This window comes from Gymnoscopelus braueri (assembly GCF_963280865.1).
Source record: "Gymnoscopelus braueri genome assembly, chromosome: 8".
In the NCBI taxonomy this organism is placed as follows: Eukaryota; Metazoa; Chordata; class Actinopteri; order Myctophiformes; family Myctophidae; genus Gymnoscopelus; species Gymnoscopelus braueri.
The window spans coordinates 16011215-16031336 of record NC_137609.1 but is presented as its reverse complement, the minus strand read 5'-3'; the positions used below and the strand labels follow the sequence as shown (position 1 = coordinate 16031336).

The 20122-nt window shown below is 47.9% G+C and overlaps 1 protein-coding gene across 1 annotated transcript in view; it reads left to right on the top strand.

Annotated features, from left to right (window-relative positions):
- doc2b (double C2-like domains, beta) overlaps positions 1 to 20122 on the top strand; it is a gene marked incomplete at both ends in the record, with an annotated part of 149923 nt that overhangs the window by 90843 nt on the left and 38958 nt on the right. The window contains one exon of the mRNA XM_080436351.1: positions 16052 to 16126. Coding sequence (XP_080292477.1) covers positions 16052 to 16126 — 75 coding nt within the window. The remainder of the gene's footprint in view (positions 1 to 16051; positions 16127 to 20122) is intronic.

Sequence of the window (20122 nt, the reverse complement as noted above, 5' to 3'; positions counted from 1 at the left end):
TTTCAGCCTCCAGGTAGAAACTCAAAATAGTCAGAGAAACACCATAAAAACACCACCAGGGGGCTTAATGAAGTTCTATCAACCTCATAGACACATGAAAAACAGAAAAAGTGCAAAACCATGGCACCACCTCTTTAACTTGTATACTATGTTTATTCCCTGTAGATATATGGTATTTTGTCAAGTTCTCAGTGAGGTTGCATTTTGTGCCACGGAAAAAACGTTTCTCCAACAAATCAATAATTCACCAGTCACCATTAATGGCATGACTGGCATTGAGACTGATATGCATGAATGTGTCACATTGACACTCCTGAGATTTATACATGAATTCTAACCCACTGAAACCGGGAACGCATCTCCATTTTAACCATTATTTTATACTAAAAAATAGCAGATATACAAGCTCATAGCGCGTGCTATGAGCTTCTGGGGATTCTACAAGTGTCTTCTAAATCCTAACAGTTAATAAGAATACGTATTTTGCTATAATCAGTGGTTCTCACACTTTTCATGTCAAGGACCACCCAAAATGATATGTATTTGGCCGTGGACCCCATCTCAAAATATTTGCTTCCCCCCCAGAAGCAAAGATTTGAGTTAAAAGTGTATATATATTCAAAGATTTGCACACATTTGCACGCTTAAAAAAAAAAAAAAATAGCCACAGAAATCTAAAATGAAACGCGTTCCCGGTCTTAATGGGCTAAACAAGCAGCCACCGCCTCAAGGTTCCAAGCCACTTGTCAACAGCACAATTCAACGTTGATAAACGACGCCTGTGTGTTTGCTTCTCTGTCATGCCTTCCTCCATCACTCCATCCCCTCATACTAATGGCAAGCAGCCTTGACCTGAGCACCTGTGTATAGACAGTTTCAAACTGACTAACAAAACCGTTAAAGGTGTTATTATGATTTGTTATTTATTATTATTGTCTCCGCCAGGCCGAAAGGCATGGCGAGAGAGTATGTTTTGCCCCCTGTCCGTCCGTCCGTCCGTCCGTCCGTCCGTCCGTCCGTCCGTCCGTCCGTCCGTCCGTCCGTCCGTCCGTCCGTCCGTCCGTCCGTCCGTGTGTGTCCGCTTGGAACAGCTAATATCCAACACCGTTGGCTTGATCGCAGCGAAACTGTGCACACACACTCCCTGGATGCCAATTCAGAACCTCTGCCCCAAACTTTTCACATGGGCCTGTTATAGCGCCACCAGGAGGACGCTTTTTGCAAAACAATTTTTTTGACAGTACTCCTACAGATTTTGTCCAAACGTCACACAAATCGGTACACAGTATCTCTATAGTCATTAAATGAAAAGTGTTTTTCAGATTTTTCATATTCCATCCTGAGAACAATATTTTCCTCTGAGATTTAGTGGAGTAGAAGTAAAAGTATAGACAATTGGAAATACTCCAGTAAAGTAGAAGTACCTCAAAAGTACAGTACTTGAGTAAATGTACTTGATACACTGATTTTTTTTTAGATTTCTTGTAGATCTGAGCTTGTAGATCTGCTGTTTTCGGGTGTGCGACACCCGTGCTCAGCTACAGTAAGCATAAGTCAGGGCTTAACGTTAACACTAAACTGTTCGATGGGAGCCGACATACAGCGGTTAGCCCCATGCTAACGCAAGAAAAATATTAACCAACCGACAGCGTGTGTAGGGATTTGGCCCGTCGCCTAGCAACATGAGGCCGTTTGGATGAAAGCGTCTATATTGATCTCGGTTGGCCCCTCGCAGAGTTAACACCTTCTAAACCATGACAACAGGTCAGCTCTGTCGGGATGAGACCAGTGGGCCATCTTATCCCTTCCATTAGCTACCGCTGCTGGTGATTGATGTCTCCTGCCCCGGCGTGTCTTCAGGCCGGGCCCCACGTATGCTAATAGTGATCCATGCCTTCAACCCATGATGCGGAAGCAAAGCCCAAAAACCACTGTGGAGAATAAGCGCACATAGCAGTGTTGATTTCGTCGACTAAAACTGTGACGAAAATTTTTCATCGACTACCTTTTTTCACAGACGAAAACTAAATAAAAACTAAGGTACGATGACTAAAACTAAGACTAAATATATTGACAATTTCGTCAACAAATAAAAACTAGACTAAAATGTTGGGGAGGGACTAGAAAAAGTACTTTAATTTGGTCAACTTTTGTGCTATCAGGCATATTCTGTATGTACTGTGTTTTCAAATGATCGTACAGTATATTGAGTGTCTCCTCTACACTATTTCCTTGTAAATAAAAAAAAAGGAATCAAAGGAAATCTTATTCATTAGAATAAGAGTAACAATATGTTTATTAGACACTGATCAGTAGTGGAAAAAGTACTCAATTTGTTTATACTTAAGTAAAAATAGCAATACTGCAATGTAGAAATACTCTGTTAGGGCGTGGTCCCACCAAAACATGGTTGGCCGCTGTTAAACTCAGGTTGTGCCTGGCCACAGTTTTTTGCAGCCAGCGCATTCTAAACTAGAAAAAGTGCTCCTCGGAGCACAGGTCTCCGCCAGGTCAGGTACGTTATTGTGGCCTCCTGGTGGCACTATAATAGGCCAATGTGAAAAGGGTGCCATTTCTTCTTAGGCCTTTCACGGCAATCGGACACTGCATTCATGATTTGAGGCATTTTGTTCCAAAAATGTGTTTTGCTAAATTAGACCTGCTGGTGGCGCTATAACAGGCCAATGTGAAAAGGGTGGCATTTCTTCCTCGGCCTAGTTGGAATATGCGTGTGAAATTTCAAGGAAATCGCATGCTGCGTGCATAATTTGAGGCATTTTGTTCAAAACGGAGCAATCCTGCAAACTTTGGAAGCCAACCTTAGCCAATGAGGATGGAATATGGGAAATCGGACAGATCCGTGTTGATCACATGACTATAGAGATACTGTGTACGGATTTGCATGACGTTTGGATAAAATCTGTAGGAGTAATATTAAAAAATGAGTTTTTCAAAAATCGGCCTAATATACTACTGGATCTGCTGTGCTGCTTTTTGTTGTAGCACGTCTGGGGTAACTAGATTAGGCAGGGGACCATAGCTATAAAATGACTTGAAGTTGGTGGCCACAAGACTGTGAGAAAAATAGTTAACCGTTTAGCCGTAAACCGTTAAGAAGTGTAAGTGAGAATCTGTCAGCACCACAGCCTTAAACATGTACATTGTTAGTAGTATGTATAAAGCTATAACAGGCAGATTTGGGGCAGAGGTTCTGAATTGGCATCCAGGGAGTGTGTGTGCACAGTTTCACAGTGACCGGGCCAACGGTGCCGGAGATTAGCTGGTCACAGACGGACAGGACACACGGACGGACGGACAGGGTGCAAAACATACTCTCTCGCCATGCCTTTTGGCCTGGCGGAGACAATAAACGGAGTGACCCACCTGTCACTCACTTTCAGGACCTTCCCATGCAACAGCTACAACCATAGACATATAAAGGTAGATGCCTCCTTCGGCTCTGAGGCGTGCGTATCTCGGCCGTGCTTCCGCTTCAGCAGGGCAAGCTGGAAACTTCCGCGTTCGTCACAAAAGGGGGCGGGGCGTTCGGTAGGCCAATAAGAGGCAGGTGGGGCGGGTCTTTTCTTAAGAGGCAGCCGCGCAGCAACTAGTCAGTTAGACGCGCTGTGACTGGCCAGTAGTCAACGCGCTGTGATTGGCCAGTAGTCAAGTAGCCCTGCGGAAGAGCCTTGTATTGCTCCAATGAACTGCAGAGGCCAATGAGGTATCTTGGTTTCTATATCTATGGCTACAACCAGTTGCTCTATCGCAAGCACCATGTCGCTTCCTGAGTCTTGGGACGGTCCGCCTTCGACTCACCCGATTGGACAGAGGGGGAAAAGCAGCATAGAGCACATAAACGCAAGATGTGCACGACCCTCGGAAAGATGCGCCATGAATCCACGCATTTGCATTGACAAAGCATTGGCAGATTCCGCCCCATAGGTAAAATAAAAAGTGCGGTTTGACCGTGCCATTACAAGTAAAAGTCAGAAATTCAGAATTTACTTGAGTAAAAGTACAAAAGTATTGTTATGAAAATGTACCAAAAGTATTAAGTACTCATTATGCAGAATGTCTCATTTCACAAGTTTTAAAATGTATAAAAACCTTTTGAAAATAGCAGATCTACAAGCTCACAACGCGTCGCATTGTGAGCTTGTAGATTGGCTATTTTCAAATGGACAAAATGTATATAGGGCTGCAGTGGGTAATGTACTGTATGTTTTGTAATCAAAATCTACAAAGTAACTAGCAACTAAAATGTTCAAATGATTATAGTGGAGTAAACGTATAATATTTGACTCAGATGTAGTCGAGTAGAAGTAAAAGTACAGAACATTTGAAATACTCCAGTAAAGTAAAAAAATATCTCAAAATTGTGCAATAGTACAGTAGGCTACTTGAGTAAATGTATTTAGATACTTTACACCACTGACACTGATAATCTGTCATCTGTATAGAGATCTGTGAAGTGTATTGCCTTAGATTTCCTGTCTCTGCGGTAAAATGTATATCATACAAACGTTCAAAATTATTCCAAAATGCACTGCCCATGCACCCCCCCCCCCACAAGCCCTGCTACCTACCCACTAATTTCCTTCAAATCAGGCTGTGGAAAATCATAGTTTCTGAGATAAAGAGAGCTTGACCTCCTTCAAAGCATTTCAATGGATTGCTGACAGGAAGTTATTACACCGTGAAATATGGAGTGCTAACGTGGCTCTGAGAGCGAACAAACGGGTTCATTTGGCTCCATGTGGACATTCTCAGAGTGACATTAGCACTGTGGACTTTGCTTGTGTAGGAATAAGTTAGATATGGGTACACTGATGCATGATACCCATCTGTCTCTCAGAATGATCATTATCTCCTTCTCCTCCCGGTAATTATGATCAACCGGGTATTCACACGATGCTTGTGCAATCAGTGGCATGACACAGCTGTCTGTGCCTCCTATTGCAACCCTCTAATAAAGTAACGCTGCTTACAGCTCAAGTGTCGGCCGCAATAATCAGCAACAGATAAAGGGAGATGCAGATAATCAATGGACATCAATCAGCTATCTATTTGACGCCATCTCAGTAAGCCAGTTGTGTGGTCCAAAAATGTCTAAATGTCTTTCAAGCCTTTGTTAGGTGGTAGGAAGGAGGCAGGGTCACATTTTGGACCTGGTTTCCAGAAGAAAGAGGGATCTAAAAGGGAACTACTGTAGTAGTAAACAATTTATAGGGGTGTTGGAAAAAATCGATTCATGTGAGAATCGCGATTCTTATTATCAATGATTCAAAATCGATTCACAATTTATTTATTTTTTGCTGGTTAAAGTTACAGGAGTTTTTACTCTAACTCTTGTGACATGAAATGTAAGCTTACCACAATCACAGTACACATTATCATGTCTTCAGTCATATTCAAGGGCTTTTTTTAGACTAACTCCAGTCACTTTCAGTTCAGCACAGCTGAGGTGTGTGTCACTGTCAAGCTGACACTTGTTGACACTCGTTAATGTTAAGGCAGGTACAGACTGCAGGACCTTTAAGTGGTCGGGGGGTCATCTGATCGTTAAGCATTACACACTGCAGGAGTTTATTTCTTGAAATCGACTGTCATGATATCGTTGTGGTCTTCACAACAGGATTGATCCCCGACAAGGGCTGACACACTGTAGGATAGTTCACTAGAATGCTATCTCCAGAGTCAGACCCAACATACATTTGAGTTTATTCCAATTCATTTTAATCGACGTATCCCGTGATATGCCTCTCTCCCTCTCCCTCTCCCCCCTCTCTCGCTCTTTCTCTCTCTCTCTCTCTCTCCCTCTCTCTCTCTCTCTCTCTCTCGCACGTCAAGTGCGCAGAAGCCGTCAGTGACAGCGTTGCCATGTCCGCTTATTATAAGCGACTTTGGGCTTGTTTTTCTGTAGAGTTGCTTGTAAATATTGGTTGTTGCGGGGTGCATTTTTTGGGCTTATTTGTGTAGTTGCTTATTTGGCCTTGTTTCCTAATGTTGTTTAAACCAGTGGTTTAAACAACACATAATATGTATTTGTCCGCAGACCCCCCTTCTGTAAATATGTTGTGCCATCATAGACCCCCATACAAGATTTGTGTGGATTTGGAAAATATTCCACAATTTTCTCAAGATTTTTATTTGAAAATAGCTGCGACGCGTTGTGAGCTTGTAGATCGGCTATTTTCAAATATCCAATGTATTTGTAAATAGGTTTAAAGTGCTCAAGTGGCCTTTTCTTGGGCTTGTTTTCATAGACCTGGTTGCTTATTTCTCTCGCAACATCTGGCAACGCTGTTCATAACAGCGTGCACATGCTGCACACACACACACACACACACACACACAGAGCTCGCTCTTGCTCTCACTCTCTGTCTGTCTGTCTCTCTCTCTCTCTCTCTCTGTACAATTCCTCTAAAATAAACAGCCCACCAGGCTCGCTCACTCTCTCATTTTGTTTTATAATGTTAACTTAATACAGGACTGGACGGTAATATTGCGGTAGGGACTGTTTGTTGTGGTCAGATCCAGCGACGCTCCCCTGGCCACGGTGGCTGTAATGTGCTCTCATTGGCTGTAGCGTGGATCTCCTCGCAGACCCTTTCATAATGTATGATACTGTCCGATCTCCTGTCTGGGACAGAGCTGAATATCTAACATGGTAGTTATCTGAAAACGGTCGGAAAGCCGTCGCAGAGCGGATAATCGCGGCCTCATCGTCTCGCGGAACCTTTCACACAGAGCGAGCATTATCTCGCAGATCAAAGGCCGATCTGCGTCAGATCGGGAGGTTTTGTCGGCGAGCGCCAAAAAATGTCGGCGACAGCAATATCGGACCCAATCTCCTGCAGTGTGTACGGGCCCTTTAATGTTACTTGCATCAAAGCAATTACGTTCTGCATCAAATAGATCTACACCTAAGATTCCATCAAAGCCAAGAATCTTTACACAACCCTCTCTGGTATTATAGAATTTTTTGTTTGAGCTGTTGGAAATAACTAGGCTACACTTGGTTGTTAAAGTCCAGATGAAAACAATATGACTGAAATAATTTGGATTAAACTGATTGGGAATCATTTTTTTATGAGATTTTTTTTATTATTATCGTTTTGTATCGAGATAAATCTGAAAAAAACGGAATCGAATGGAGAATCGTTTTGATTTGGAATCGCGACCCCAAGAATCCGAATCGAATCGTGAGATAGAAGACGATTCACAGCCCTAATAATTTATGTTGCTTTCAAATACAGTGTGGGTGCATCTTCATCTGAATGATGAAGATAATGTGGATAGAATCAGGAGCAGCAACTTCTTCTGATAATCTTTATTCTCTTATCTCTACAACACCAACACAAAATGTGTCTCCAAACAACTCAGCGGTAGAAAAAGTACTCAAATTTTTGACTTAAGTAAAAGTATCAATGCTGCAATGAAGAAATACTCTGTACAAGTAAAAGTCCAGAATTCAAAATTTACTTGAGTAAAAGTACAAAAGTATTGGTATCAAAATGTACTTAAAGTTCCAAAAGTAGAAAGAATTACGCAGAATGTCCCATTTCACAACTTTTCAAATATATAAAATGTATAAAAATCGCAGATCTACAAGCTCACACATTGCATCGCATCACGACGCAATGTGAGCTTGTAGATCGGCTATTTTCAAATGGACGAAAAATATACAGGGCTAAAGTGGTTAGTGTTTCTAATCTACAAAGTAACTAGTAACTTAAGTTTTCAAAGAATTGTATTGTATTGTATTTGCCTGTGAGGTGTAGTGGAGTAGAAGTAAAAGTACCTCAAAATTGTACTCAAGTACAGTACTTGAGTACATGTGTAATTAGTTACTTTCCACCACTGCCAGTGGCAAAACTACCCCATCACTCATCGGTTCTCATTAAACACATTACATAATTTTTAAATAAGAATAACGATATAACATTAAAATAAACGACACATAACACATAAACCCCCAATAAAAACACATTGCTCAGCACATTGTAACTAAACAATGAAGACGATAAAATACTAGACAGGGACCAGGGGCAGTCAGTGGAGCTGAACGGAACGGATTCCTGTCATTCAAATGTACCTGTAATCTGCAAAGTCTGTTAATTCATTGTGTCAGCTACCTTTTTTTTATCAGCAGTCAATCAAAAGGTTATCAATTTGAAACGGAAGTGTCAGGTCCATCCCACGCTTCTTTAGCGAGATCATTGAAGTGCTTTTGGTAGAGAGAGAGAGAGAGAGAGAGAGGGGGGGGGTGCTGGGTGATTAACCCACAGGATTTATTGTTATTACCCATCTACTGTAATTAAAAAGTCAATGTCTGCATATCTTATTAAAACGTATAGCCTTATAATTCATGATGGTTTAAAACTCGGGTGTGTTTTCTGACAGTGTCGCTGTCCATGGTTCTGAACAGCCTTGTGAGCTCGTAGTGGGATTCTCCCCCTCTCTACAAAGCCAATAAACTATAGGCCTAAAAGTCATCAAATTGGCTTAGGCAACACATCAAACATGCAGACAAGCAACACAACAATTTAAGTGTCTTATTTTCTCTGCAAGCAGCCGGTGCTGCTCGAACCACAATGCAACATTCAGTGATTCGGCTAGGCATCAAACAAGTACTGTAGTCTACATGCACGCTATACAAATGTAAATTTAGCCACCCTGGTATTTTCCCTGCTCTTCAGTAATGGCCCCCAAACATTCTGCCGTTACTCACTTAAATCATTATGTACTTTGTTGACACCTAGGGGTCTATACCAGTGGTGTAAAGTAACTAAGTACATTTACTCAAGTACTGTACGTCAGTACAATTTTGAGGGACTTTTACGTTACTGGGGTATTTCCAATTGTCTTTAATTTTACTTCTACTCCACTGCATCTCAGAGGCAAATATTGTACTTTTACTCCACTGCAATTATTTGAAAACTTTAGTTTTCCATCGTTTCTGTAAGAAACTTACTTATGGGATATCATCGCCCTCCGGCGATGGCAAAGAGCACAACACATATGTTCCCGGTACTAATTCTAATTTGTTCAGGGTCATGGGACGCGAAACTGGAACCGGTTCGGGTATAAAACCCCTCGCGTCACAGGGAACACCCTCTTCCTTCACTCTGCATAAGCGAAAGCGCACGGAGCCTGAAGCAACACTACAGCACGAGGAAACTTTTCGGATCCCAGCACTCCCAAAGCGAGGGCACCCAGTGTCACTCTACGGGTGATTCGTTCTCATAAAGTTTCGGTTATTATTATTATTATATTAACTCTCCCGAGTTACTTGATTTTCTTTCCTGTCCTCTCAAGTTTCTCCTGCCCCGAGGCGAAAGCTGCAGCGTTACCGCTGTAAAGTAGCTTAAAGCTAAGCTAAGTGCTAAGCCAGGCTAGTGTTAGAACTGAAGCTAGCTAGCCTTTTAGCCTCAAGGGAAAACGAGAGGAGAAGATGGAGGCGCCGCGTGCCTGCGCCTTGGACAGCTGCAGCCTCTTCATCGCCGCGGAAGATCGTCACCGCCTCTGCATCTACTGCCTGGGGCCTAACCACGCGTGGATAGCCCTGGATGGTCCGAAGGGTTCGGACGCCTGCGAGGCCTGTGGCGACTTCTCTCGACACCAGCTGGAATGTCGCTTCGACAGAGCCAGGAGGCTAGCGGCGTCCGCAAGTAGCAGTGCTCGCCCCGACGCTGGCCCCGCCACAGGCCCTATAGCGTCGGTGGTGAGCACGGGCCCAGGCATGGGCCCACCGCTACATGCTGCTCCACGTTCCAGCGGTGCCGCGAAGAAGACTCAGCGCGAGGCGCTCACCTCTTCACCGATCGAGGCTCCTCTCTCTCCCGCCGTCTCCCTCGCCTGGGACGGCTCCCAGCCGAACGTCATCGACTCGGACGAAGACGGATCCGAGGGAGACGACATCATGGATGAGGGGGAAGAAGGAGCTCACCTCCTACCAGGTCAGCCAGGAGGTGGCAATGGCCGGCCTGGATCCTCCAGCGGCGCCGGCGGCGACGGCAGTGGCGGCAGTGGCTCCCAGCGTGGCAGCGGAGTCCGCCGAACCCGTGGCGGCCATTCTGAAGCGGGCAATCTCCAGATGCGGACTGGAGCAGCCCATGGAGGACGTGAGGACAGCTACCGGGGCCCCCATCCCGGGTTTCCAGGGGTTGGTACCCCTCACTCCCCGAGTGAGGGGTACGGGGGGGAAAGAACCGGAGAAGCTTAGCTTCCCCGTTAAGATCATCTCCGGAGCGGACATGGGGGTCCTGTGTCTTCCTCCGATGGACTTCACCCTGGCGAGCGCCATCGAGCAGGCGAAGGGCGGTTCGGTGCGACACGGTCCGGAGAACAGGCCCATGTTCGTGGACCGCACCAAGAGGACGCACCAAGGGTCGGCCGCCGCGAGGCTCAAGGAGCTGGCGGCTAAAACTTTGCTACCTACAACGCTCGCGTCGGTGAACCACCAGGAGTGGGTAGAGGATGCGAAGGAGCTCGAGAAGCTCATGCAAGTCGCCATCCTCTGCACTTGCCATGGGCTGATGTGGACCGGTCGGGCCATGGCCCTCACCGCGGACCTGGAAAGGGTCAAATGGCTGGACCTCGCCACGGAGTGTAAGGCGATTCTGTCCACCGGACTCCTTGCCCTACCGCTTAAGGGGGATAACTGTTCAACACCGCCGCGGATTTGATCACCAAGACGCAGGCGGAGGAGAAGCAGAGGCAGGAGACCGCTGCAGGCCTCCTCACCATCACCCCCGGCCCGTCTGGTATAGCTAGGCCACGCCAGCCACGGGCCTCAGGAAACGTGGTTCGTCTACATCGTCCTCCGCGAGAGCCAGCTCCTGGGCGCAAGGACGAGAAACGTGCCCCCCCACCCCCCCCTTCGCCTAGGCCTCAACGAAAGGACAACATGGCTAGGCGCAAGGGGAAAGGCAAGTAACATTTCTCAGCTGGTCCCGTCACGGCCACCTGGCCAGTTTCGTGCGGGGTCATCTCCCCACTTGGGGGAATGTTCTGGCGCTCTTCTTGCCCCTCTGGACAGGGCCACGGGCGGCTCCAGGGGTACACAGAGACTAAAAGAGACGCTAAAAGACAATGAACGAGGTTCAGTCCCCACAGTGTCAATTTTTCAAAGTATTGCCAATACCACAAATGCTTTCCTTTCACGTGTGAGAGAAGACGATTCATGTCCCGAATCGATGAGCCCTCAGTGTTCGGTGTGTGTCTTAAGGACAAGCATTCCGGACACTGTAGGGACAGGTCCTGTGCATGCAATGAACAAGGTGACTCAAGTGCAGGTAGTACTACTTTTAGCTTTGAATCAAATTCCAAAAACTTGCATTCTAGGTGTAGAACTGGGCCCCTTTGTACAAAAACATTTCCTAACTGCGATTTTGCTGTTCCTTCTTCTGTTCGGCAGATGGCTGCAAAGCGCATCTGCAGGACAGTCGAGGCACAAAATGGCGGCCTCCTTCTGCTTCCCCAAAATGGCGGAGTAGATGAGGCGGATGTTTACTTGTCAGAGGGCCCCGGTGTTACACCGGCGAAACTCCCCTTGGGGGTTCAAAGTTTCGTTCCGGGTGACGTTAACAACACCGCACAAGAGGGCCGGACCAATCGACCTCACCATGATGGCGGACGATTGGAGACGGATGTGGTCAGGAGAGTGGTCCCCGGTGTCGCCCCGCCTACACTCCCCAGGTGTGTCGGGAATACCGAGATAGTCCTCATTGTTCTCGAACGCTGTGTGTACCACGTCGCAGGTCGGTTTACCCTGGATTAAGGGGTCAGTACCACAACGATGTGCTATGCCAACAAACAAGGAGACTTGGATCCCCTTGTATTGGGCTGCTTGGCGTGCGTAATGACGCAGTGGAGAGGGTCACTCCTGGCTCTACCACACGCCGTCCGGTCATGGAGCCTCCTGATTTTCAGGTTGGGCTCGCTGCCCGGGAGTGGTCGTCAGTACGGGAAACGGTCATACAACCCCCGGGTTATGGACCTTTGTCGCTCACTGAGACCCTGGCCGCCCGCTCCAGCGCGGCACGGGTGGAAGTAGAGGGTCACTCCTCCTCCCCGGTGCAAGCCACAACCTCCCCTATAGTTCGGAGACGTTCTGGAACGGGACGGGGTCGTGGGGTCCTACGGACACCCTCGGGCGCCAGGCCTAGGGGTCTGGCTCGTGAGCGGACGAGTCAAAGCTCCAGGGGCTGCCTCCTGATGTGGTGGCCACCATTCAGGGTGCCAGGGCTAGTTCCACGAGGTCTCAGTATGACATCAGATGGAACATTTCTGAGTCCTGGTGCGATAGACGCTCGCCTCCGGTGATAGCCTTCCAGGCGCCGGTGGCCAGCGTCCTGACTTTCCTGCAGGGCAGAATGAACCAGGGCCTGGCTTTCTCCACCATCAAGGTGTACCTGGCAGCCATCTCCGCTTGCCATTTGGGGTTCAATGGCGAGTCATGGGCCATCAATCACTGGTGCAGCGTTTTATGGCCGGAGTGAAAAGGGCCAAGCCGGTCAACAGGCCTTTGTTCCCTAAATGGGACCTGGTGGTGGTGCTGGACGCACTCTGCCTCCCTCCCTTTGAGCCTTTGGAGAATGTATCTCTGAGGATGATCAGTCTCAAAACTGTTCTTCTGGTGGCCCTGTGTACGGCTAAGCGCGTGGGCGACTTTCAGGCGCTCTCGGTGAGCTCTGACTGTATGCAGTTCTCAGGTGACGGCAGGAGGGTTTTGTTGAAAACTGACCTGGCCTTTGTCCCTAAGAATGGCTATAGTTATTGCTGGGGCCCCAGTGGAGTTGGGGGCTTTCCATCCACTGCCGTTTGGTTCAGTGGAGGATAGACGGTTGCACTGTCTCTGCCCGGTAAGAGCTCTGAAGCTTTACTGTCAGAGGACAGAGGCCGGCAGGGAGTCGACTCAACTGTTTGTCTCCTACGGCCCGGGCAGCCGGAGGAAGGCTGTGGCTAAGCCTACGCTCTCCAGGTGGATTGTGGAGGCTATCCGGTTGGCCTATGAGAGTAATGGGACTGTGGTCCCGGTGGGCCTCAGGGCCCACTCTACTCGGGGTGTGGCTTCATCTTGGGCCCTCTACAAGGGGGTTCCGATGCAGGACATTTGCTCGGCGGCAAACTGGTCGTGTCCCTCCACGTTTGCGTCCTTCTACAGCCTAGACGTGGCGGCGTCTGAGATGGCGCACACGGTCCTGGGCGTGGCGGCCGGTAGCAGTCAAGCGGTGGGTGTGAGGGCCTAAGCTCTTTTCGCCTTCCGTTGACGGGGCGTCCTCGGGCCAAGAGGATCTTGCCTCCGTGGCTTTCTACTAGCCTGGTAAACCCTCCCTCCGGAAATCTCATTTCTATTTGATTCCTGGAGTGAGTCTGGCATGAACCGCCTCTCTGCAATATTGGCTGTGTATGCCAAACGGCCGCGCCTATCAGCGTCGTCGCTCATTGTTCTGTGATTGACAGCTTACGTTGGCCAATCAGGTGGCGAGTTCGAGTGAGCCCAAAACACGAACGGCAGCCATCTTTTTCTTGTGCGCTATTTTCTCCGCAATTTTTTTACTTCAAAAAGCTCTCTTAACTTCTATTTTGAGGCACGGAATTTACTTATAAGATATCGTTTGGATAGAATGTAGTTGTTTAACTTCATATATGTGGTCAATTAATCATGACAAAGCCTATTTAAAAATAAAAATGTAGAGAACCGGTAGGGGCGGGCAGTGACACCCATGTAACCGAATAAGGCAACCCATTTTGGGCATGGATCGTCTCAAAAGTCCCCTTGCGTCACATTAGACTGGTTAACTGCTGATTGGCTGAAGGGGAAAAATTATCATTGGCTGAAGGGGTTGTCAGTCAACGGTATTACTCCCGCCCAACTCCAGCACAGCCAATATTGCAGAAAGGCGGATCAGGCCAGACTCACTCCTGAAATCAAATGGAAATGAGATTTCCGGAGGGAGGGTTTACCAGGCTAGCTTTCTACCTGGCCGTGGCGACACGGTGCTTCCCCTGGCCCAGCGGGGCTGGAGCTAGGGGGAAGGAGGACCTGGTCTTCTATGCCGGAGGGTGACCGGGGTCTTTACCTCTGTGGCTGGAAGGGGCAGACTTCGGTCTGTTGGGTCCTTGCCTTGAGGCCTTCCTCGCCTCTGACCCAGGGGGTCATGCGTACGGAGGCCTGGGGTCCTGTTCTTCGGTCTGGGAGACGGTCGAGTTCAGTCTCTTTTTACCGATAGAGTCAGACTTTGGTCTGTCAGGTCCTTGCTTTTGGTCCTTTCCTGTACTAACCCGAAAGGGTCTGGCACCTGGTGGCCTGGGCCTTGCCGGATTCAGGGTCCGTGGCCGTACGGTGTGGTACGGGTGGGGTTTCGGTAGGGGCTACCTCAGGGGACGTGTATGTGTCCCATAAGTAAGTTTCTTACAGAAACGATGGAAAACTAGGGGTTACGTAGGTAACCCCAGTTTTCTTAGTTTCATAGTAAGAAACTTACTGTAAACCCCTTTCTGTGTGCTTTTTAGGGTTAAGAGGGTGTTCCCTGTGACGCGAGGGGTTTTATACCCGAACCGGTTCCGGTTTCACGTCCCATGACCCTGAACAAATTAGAATTAGTACCGGGAGCATATGTGTTGTGCTCTGTGCCATCGCCGGAGGGCGATGATATCCCATAAGTAAGTTTCTTACTATGAAACTAAGAAAACTGGGGTTACCTACGTAACCCCTAGTTACTAGTGACTTTGCAGATATAAATGATTACATTATGAAACATGCATTGACCACTTTAGCCCTATTTTATACCTCGGCTATTTGAAAACAGCAGATCTACAAGCTCACAGTGTGTCGCGATGCGACGCGTTGTGAGCTTGTAGATCTGCTATTTTCAAAAATGTTAGTACTTTTACTTTTGGTACTTTAAGTATGTTTTGATGCCAATACTTTTGTACTTTTACTCAAGTAACATTTTGAACACAGGCCTTTAACTTGTAACAGAGTATTTTTATATTGTGGTATTGCTACTTTTACTTAAGTAAAATATCTGAGTACTTCTTCCACCACTGCCTGTATCTTTGTCTCATCCTCACTGTAGTGCTGCTAGACCAATGAATTTCTCTCAGGATTAATACGGTCTGTCTCATCCCATCCCACACAGACAATTGCTGGAACAAGGAGACAAAAAGTTCTTGAAACATTTCTTTCAGGGTTTCAAGGTTTTGATTTTACAGACCGCAGTTTTTTCAAAGCTCAGACACGAAGCAGTAACCTACTTTATACTATTGGAAAATGTACTTTGTGACTCTTCCCCTTTAACTGAGATCAAACTGCTGTGGTTTATCCATTCATCGGGTAACTCTGCCTCCAACTGCCCGTTAAAGACAGCCTGTAGTTTATTCCTCTTGTCAGTAATTAAATAGTGAATCAGATATCAGGCTTATCTAATGACAGATGCTGTCACGGAAAAGCTTATGAAAGATGATCATTGATGTACAAAGATCCAGTAATCTGGGATTTCGTCTGGTTATTATCACATTAAAACACATTAAGCCAAAAACAATGTTTGTTTTTAGATGTGTTGTTTGAAGCTCTTCACTTGCTGTTTTGAAAAGCCATTTAGCCTTCTTGACTGTTATTGGAAAGGTAACTTTCATCCTTCTCATTAGGGAGCTTAATTTGTCTTCTACAAAGTAAGATCCATTTCATCTAGTGCCAAATAAAGATGAAGATGATTCTGATTCTGCCAGACTGATACAGGATAGCAGCCATTATTTGACTTTTTCCGATGACATCGGTATCTGCAATAATGCAGGCACACCCTTCAAAATCTAGCAGATCTACAACAGATTGGCAATTTTTGAAACTTTTTGAATAGGGCATCATGTCATCTATGACACATCTATGATGTATCACTACAAACTTGGTCAAGGTTTCAACCCAATCTGACCAGCAGCAAAGAATGTCACAGGTTGTTGTTGCAGGGTCACTAACTAAGCCAAAGGGAAAGCCAGTGGCGTTACCTGATTATTCTGCTTTTATGCTTGTCTTCTACAGGGGCTCAAACCCATGGATCACAATGGCCTCTCGGATCCATACGTCAAGTTGCACCTTCTGCCCGGGGCCAGCAAGGTATGTACAGTACAGTACATCTTTCTTTCTTTCTTTTTCCTTTATTTATTCAGGGAAACCCATTGAGAGCAAGCTCTCTTTTTCAAGGACGCCCTGATGTACATGTATTAGTCCTAAGTGATACAAATCTAAGTGATACAAATATCAAAGGAATAATCCATTCATTATGCTGCTGTACATGTCCACCTTCTCTGCATCACAGCACCTTTACCTGGCCCAAACAATGAGTACTACAATACTACAATTCCATGACATTGTCCGACCTAGAATAGCTCAGATGTTTCCTCAGCAGAGGTCCCTCATTCGGCCAGGACAGTCTCCTGCACCTCTTCCCCTCGCTTTATTGCTTTGGCAGTGTATTCTGGCACATACATGTATGGCTGCACAGGCTGTAGCTTTCCAAGCGCCTCTAACTGTCAAACCACTAAACTGCATGGAAATAGGTTAAATATGTTCCTGCAATAATACAGAGAAAATGGACATGTGTAGCTGGTGATTTATATGTATGTATGTATGTATGTATCTATGTATGTATGTATGTATGTATGTATTGTGAGGAGTGCTGACCAAAACCAACCACAGAGTCACTTAATTTGCATAAACAGCAGTCTTTTATTGGGGGGAAACTATAACAAAGGCAGGTAAGGGAAAACTATAACACAAATTCCTCCCGGATTGGGGTATTTCAATAACAGTTCCTAGTCCATGCATGAAGTGCCCTATGGTGCCTAGGAAGAGAGTAGAAACCATAATTAGTCTTAATTCAAGTCAAGCCATATAAGGACACATTCAGTCTTAACAAGCCATATAAGGACACATGTTGGAGTGTGTTTTAGCTTACCGCCCGAGCCTGCGTCCATTCACCAAGGGAGTGAGTTTCATCTGAGGAAAGGTTCAGCAAACATTTATAGGGTTGGGCTGATCAGACCAGGCTGTCACCACTCTGGCAATCAGACCTGAGGTGTCATCATATCAAGCTGATTGAGGATGAAAACAGGCACATACCTTCCTTCCACTACTTGCCCAAGTGCTCTGCACTGTCTCTGGTGCTGAAACCTCTCCTCAGCCCTCTGCTCGCCTTGGTGGAGACGCCAGATAGCTCGGGCCCCAAGCGACACTCCACATATCCCCCCCCTAAGCTCGCCGCCTGGGTCGGGAGCTTCTGTTTCTTGGTCTTCATATAAGCGGGATAGAGCGTCCGCATTCTTGATGGCCCTGCCTGGTCGGTGCTCCACCTTGAACTTGTAGTCCTGCAACTCTAAAAACCAGCGGGTTACTCTTGCATTCCGGTCTTTACTGGTTGCCATCCACTTTAGAGGCGCATGATCAGTCACTAGAGTAAACTCCCGTCCCCACAAGTAATATCTCAGGTGATGAACGGCCCACTTGATGGCTAAACATTCCTTCTCCACAGTGGAGTAGTTGCGTTCATGTTTTAGGAGCTTTCGGCTAACGTACGTTATTGGGTGTTCTTCTCCATTGATCACCTGAGCCAGCACCGCTCCCACCCCGGTTCCAGATGCGTCCGTCTGCAGGACGAAGGGCTTCTTGAAGTCAGGGGCTACCAGGACCGGTCCCTCACATAGGGCCTGTCGGAGCTTCTGGAAAGCGGCCTCTGTTACCTCAGTCCACTGGACATGGTGTGGCAGACGGTTGCGGGTCAAATCGTGTAACGGCGCTGCAATAGTGGCATAATTGGAGATGAATTTCTGATAATATGAGACCAGGCCAAGGAACGATTTTACCTGCTTCTTAGTCGCTGGTCTGGGCCAGTTTTGAATCCTTTCCACCTTTCGGGTCTGCGGCTTCACACACCCCCGGCCTATGGTGTAACCCAGGTAATCGGTCTCTCCCAGGCCCATTCGACACTTTGTCGCATTGGCCGTCAGCCCGGCCTGGCGGAGAGCCCCCAGCACGGCTTCTAGATGCCTCAGATGGTCCGTCCAGGTGGGGCTGTGAATGACTATGTCGTCCAGGTAGGCAGCGGCATACAAGCGGTGGGGCCGCAGGATCCGGTCCATCATCCGCTGGAACGTGGCCGGGGCGCCATGGACCCCGAATGGAAGGACGGTGTATTGATAAAGACCCTCAGGTGTGGAAAAGGCCGTCTTTGGCTTCGCCCGTGCGGTCAGGGGCACCTGCCAGTAGCCTTTTGTGAGGTCGAGGGTGCTGAGAAACCGGGCGGGTCCGAGTCTCTCTATCAATTCATCCACCCTGGGCATGGGGTAGGCATCGAACAGGGCCACGTCATTTAGCTTCCTGAAGTCATTGCAAAACCTGATGGTCCCGTCTGGCTTTGGCACGAGGACTATCGGACTGGACCAGGGGCTGTGGGACTCCTCGATGACTCCTAGGTCAAGCATCTTTCTCACCTCCTCACTCACAGCTTCACGGCGAGCTTCCGGGATACGGTAGGGTCGCTGTCTCACCACAGTCCCTGGAGGGGTCTGGATATCATGTTCCATGACTGTCGTTCGGCCTGGTAACTCTGAGAACACATCTCGACTCCGGTCCTGGAGCTCCCGAAGATCCTGCTGCTGGGACGGGGAGAGCTCTTTCCCTATAACAACAGGGGTTGGTTCCTGAGGAGAGACAGATGTTAACAGGGCCGGACAAGGAGGGGCCTCCGCGGCCAGCCACTTCTTCAGTATGTTTACATGATAAATTTGATGGCCCTTCCGCCGGCCCGGCTGCCTTACCCTGTAGTTTACGGGTCCAACTTTCTCCACAACTTCATAGGGCCCTTGCCACTTAGCCAGAAACTTACACTCATGGCTTGGTACCAATACCAGCACCTGCTCCCCCACCTTAAACTCTCGGATCAGGGCGCCTCTATTGTAGGTTCGAGCCTGGTCTGCCTGGGCCTTTTGCATGTGTTCCCGAACCATAGGCCACACCCTCCTCATCCGGTCCTGCATCTGCTCCACGTGGTCGATGACGCTGCGATGAGGGGACGGCTGGCTCTCCCACGACTCTTTGGCCAGGTCCAGGAGGCCTCGGGGGTTCCGTCCATACAGGAGTTCGAAGGGGGAGAACCCAGTGGAGGCCTGGGGCACCTCCCGAATGGAGAAGAGTACGTAGGGCAGCAGTTGGTCCCAGTTCTTCCCATCGATGTCGGTCAACTTCTTCAACATGCTTTTCAACGTGCGATTAAACCTCTCTACAAGGCCATCGGTTTGTGGGTGATAGACCGAGGTACGCAACTGCTTGACCTTGAGCCATTTACACATAGCAGCAAGCACCCGGGACATAAAACAGCTGCCTTGGTCTGTTAAAATGTCTTCAGCCACACCCATCCGAGTGAACAACAGGAATAGCTCTCTGGCCACTGCTCTAGCTGAGGCAACTCTAAGGGGTATGGCCTCGGGGTATCTGGTGGCATAATCCATAATTACCAAAATGTACTTGTGGCCTCGGGCAGACTTTGGGAGGGGGCCAACAATGTCCATAGCTAAGCGTGTGAAGGGCGTCTCTATAATAGGCAGGGGAACCAGCGGGTTTCGCTGCTTAGGTCGGGGTGCCGTCTTCTGGCACACAGCGCATGCTCGGCAGTAGTCTTCTACTGCTTTCTTTATCCCTGGCCAGTAGAACCGGCCCAGGATCCGGTCATAAGTCTTCTGTACCGCCAGGTGGGCGCCCAGTTGGTGGGTGTGCGCTAGGTACAACACTCTAGAAACGTACACTTTAGGCACCAACAACTGTTCAACATTGTCCCCCCCCTCAGTTCTTACCCCACGGTACAACAGGCTATTTTTAACTAGGAAATGTGGTGAGGAAAGCACACTCACCCCCTCGCACAGCTGTCCATCCACCGCTGACACACTCTGGCGGGCCTGTTCCAGGTTGGGGTCGGACCACTGGGCACTGGCAAACTTCCCTGGCGTCCTGGACTCCGGGTTTTCTAACTGGGGAAACTCAGAGAACGGCTCTGAGGACTGGTCAGTCGCTTCGGCCTGGCCTCGCGTTCTCGCTCTGTCGGCGTCAGCGCCGCTCCTC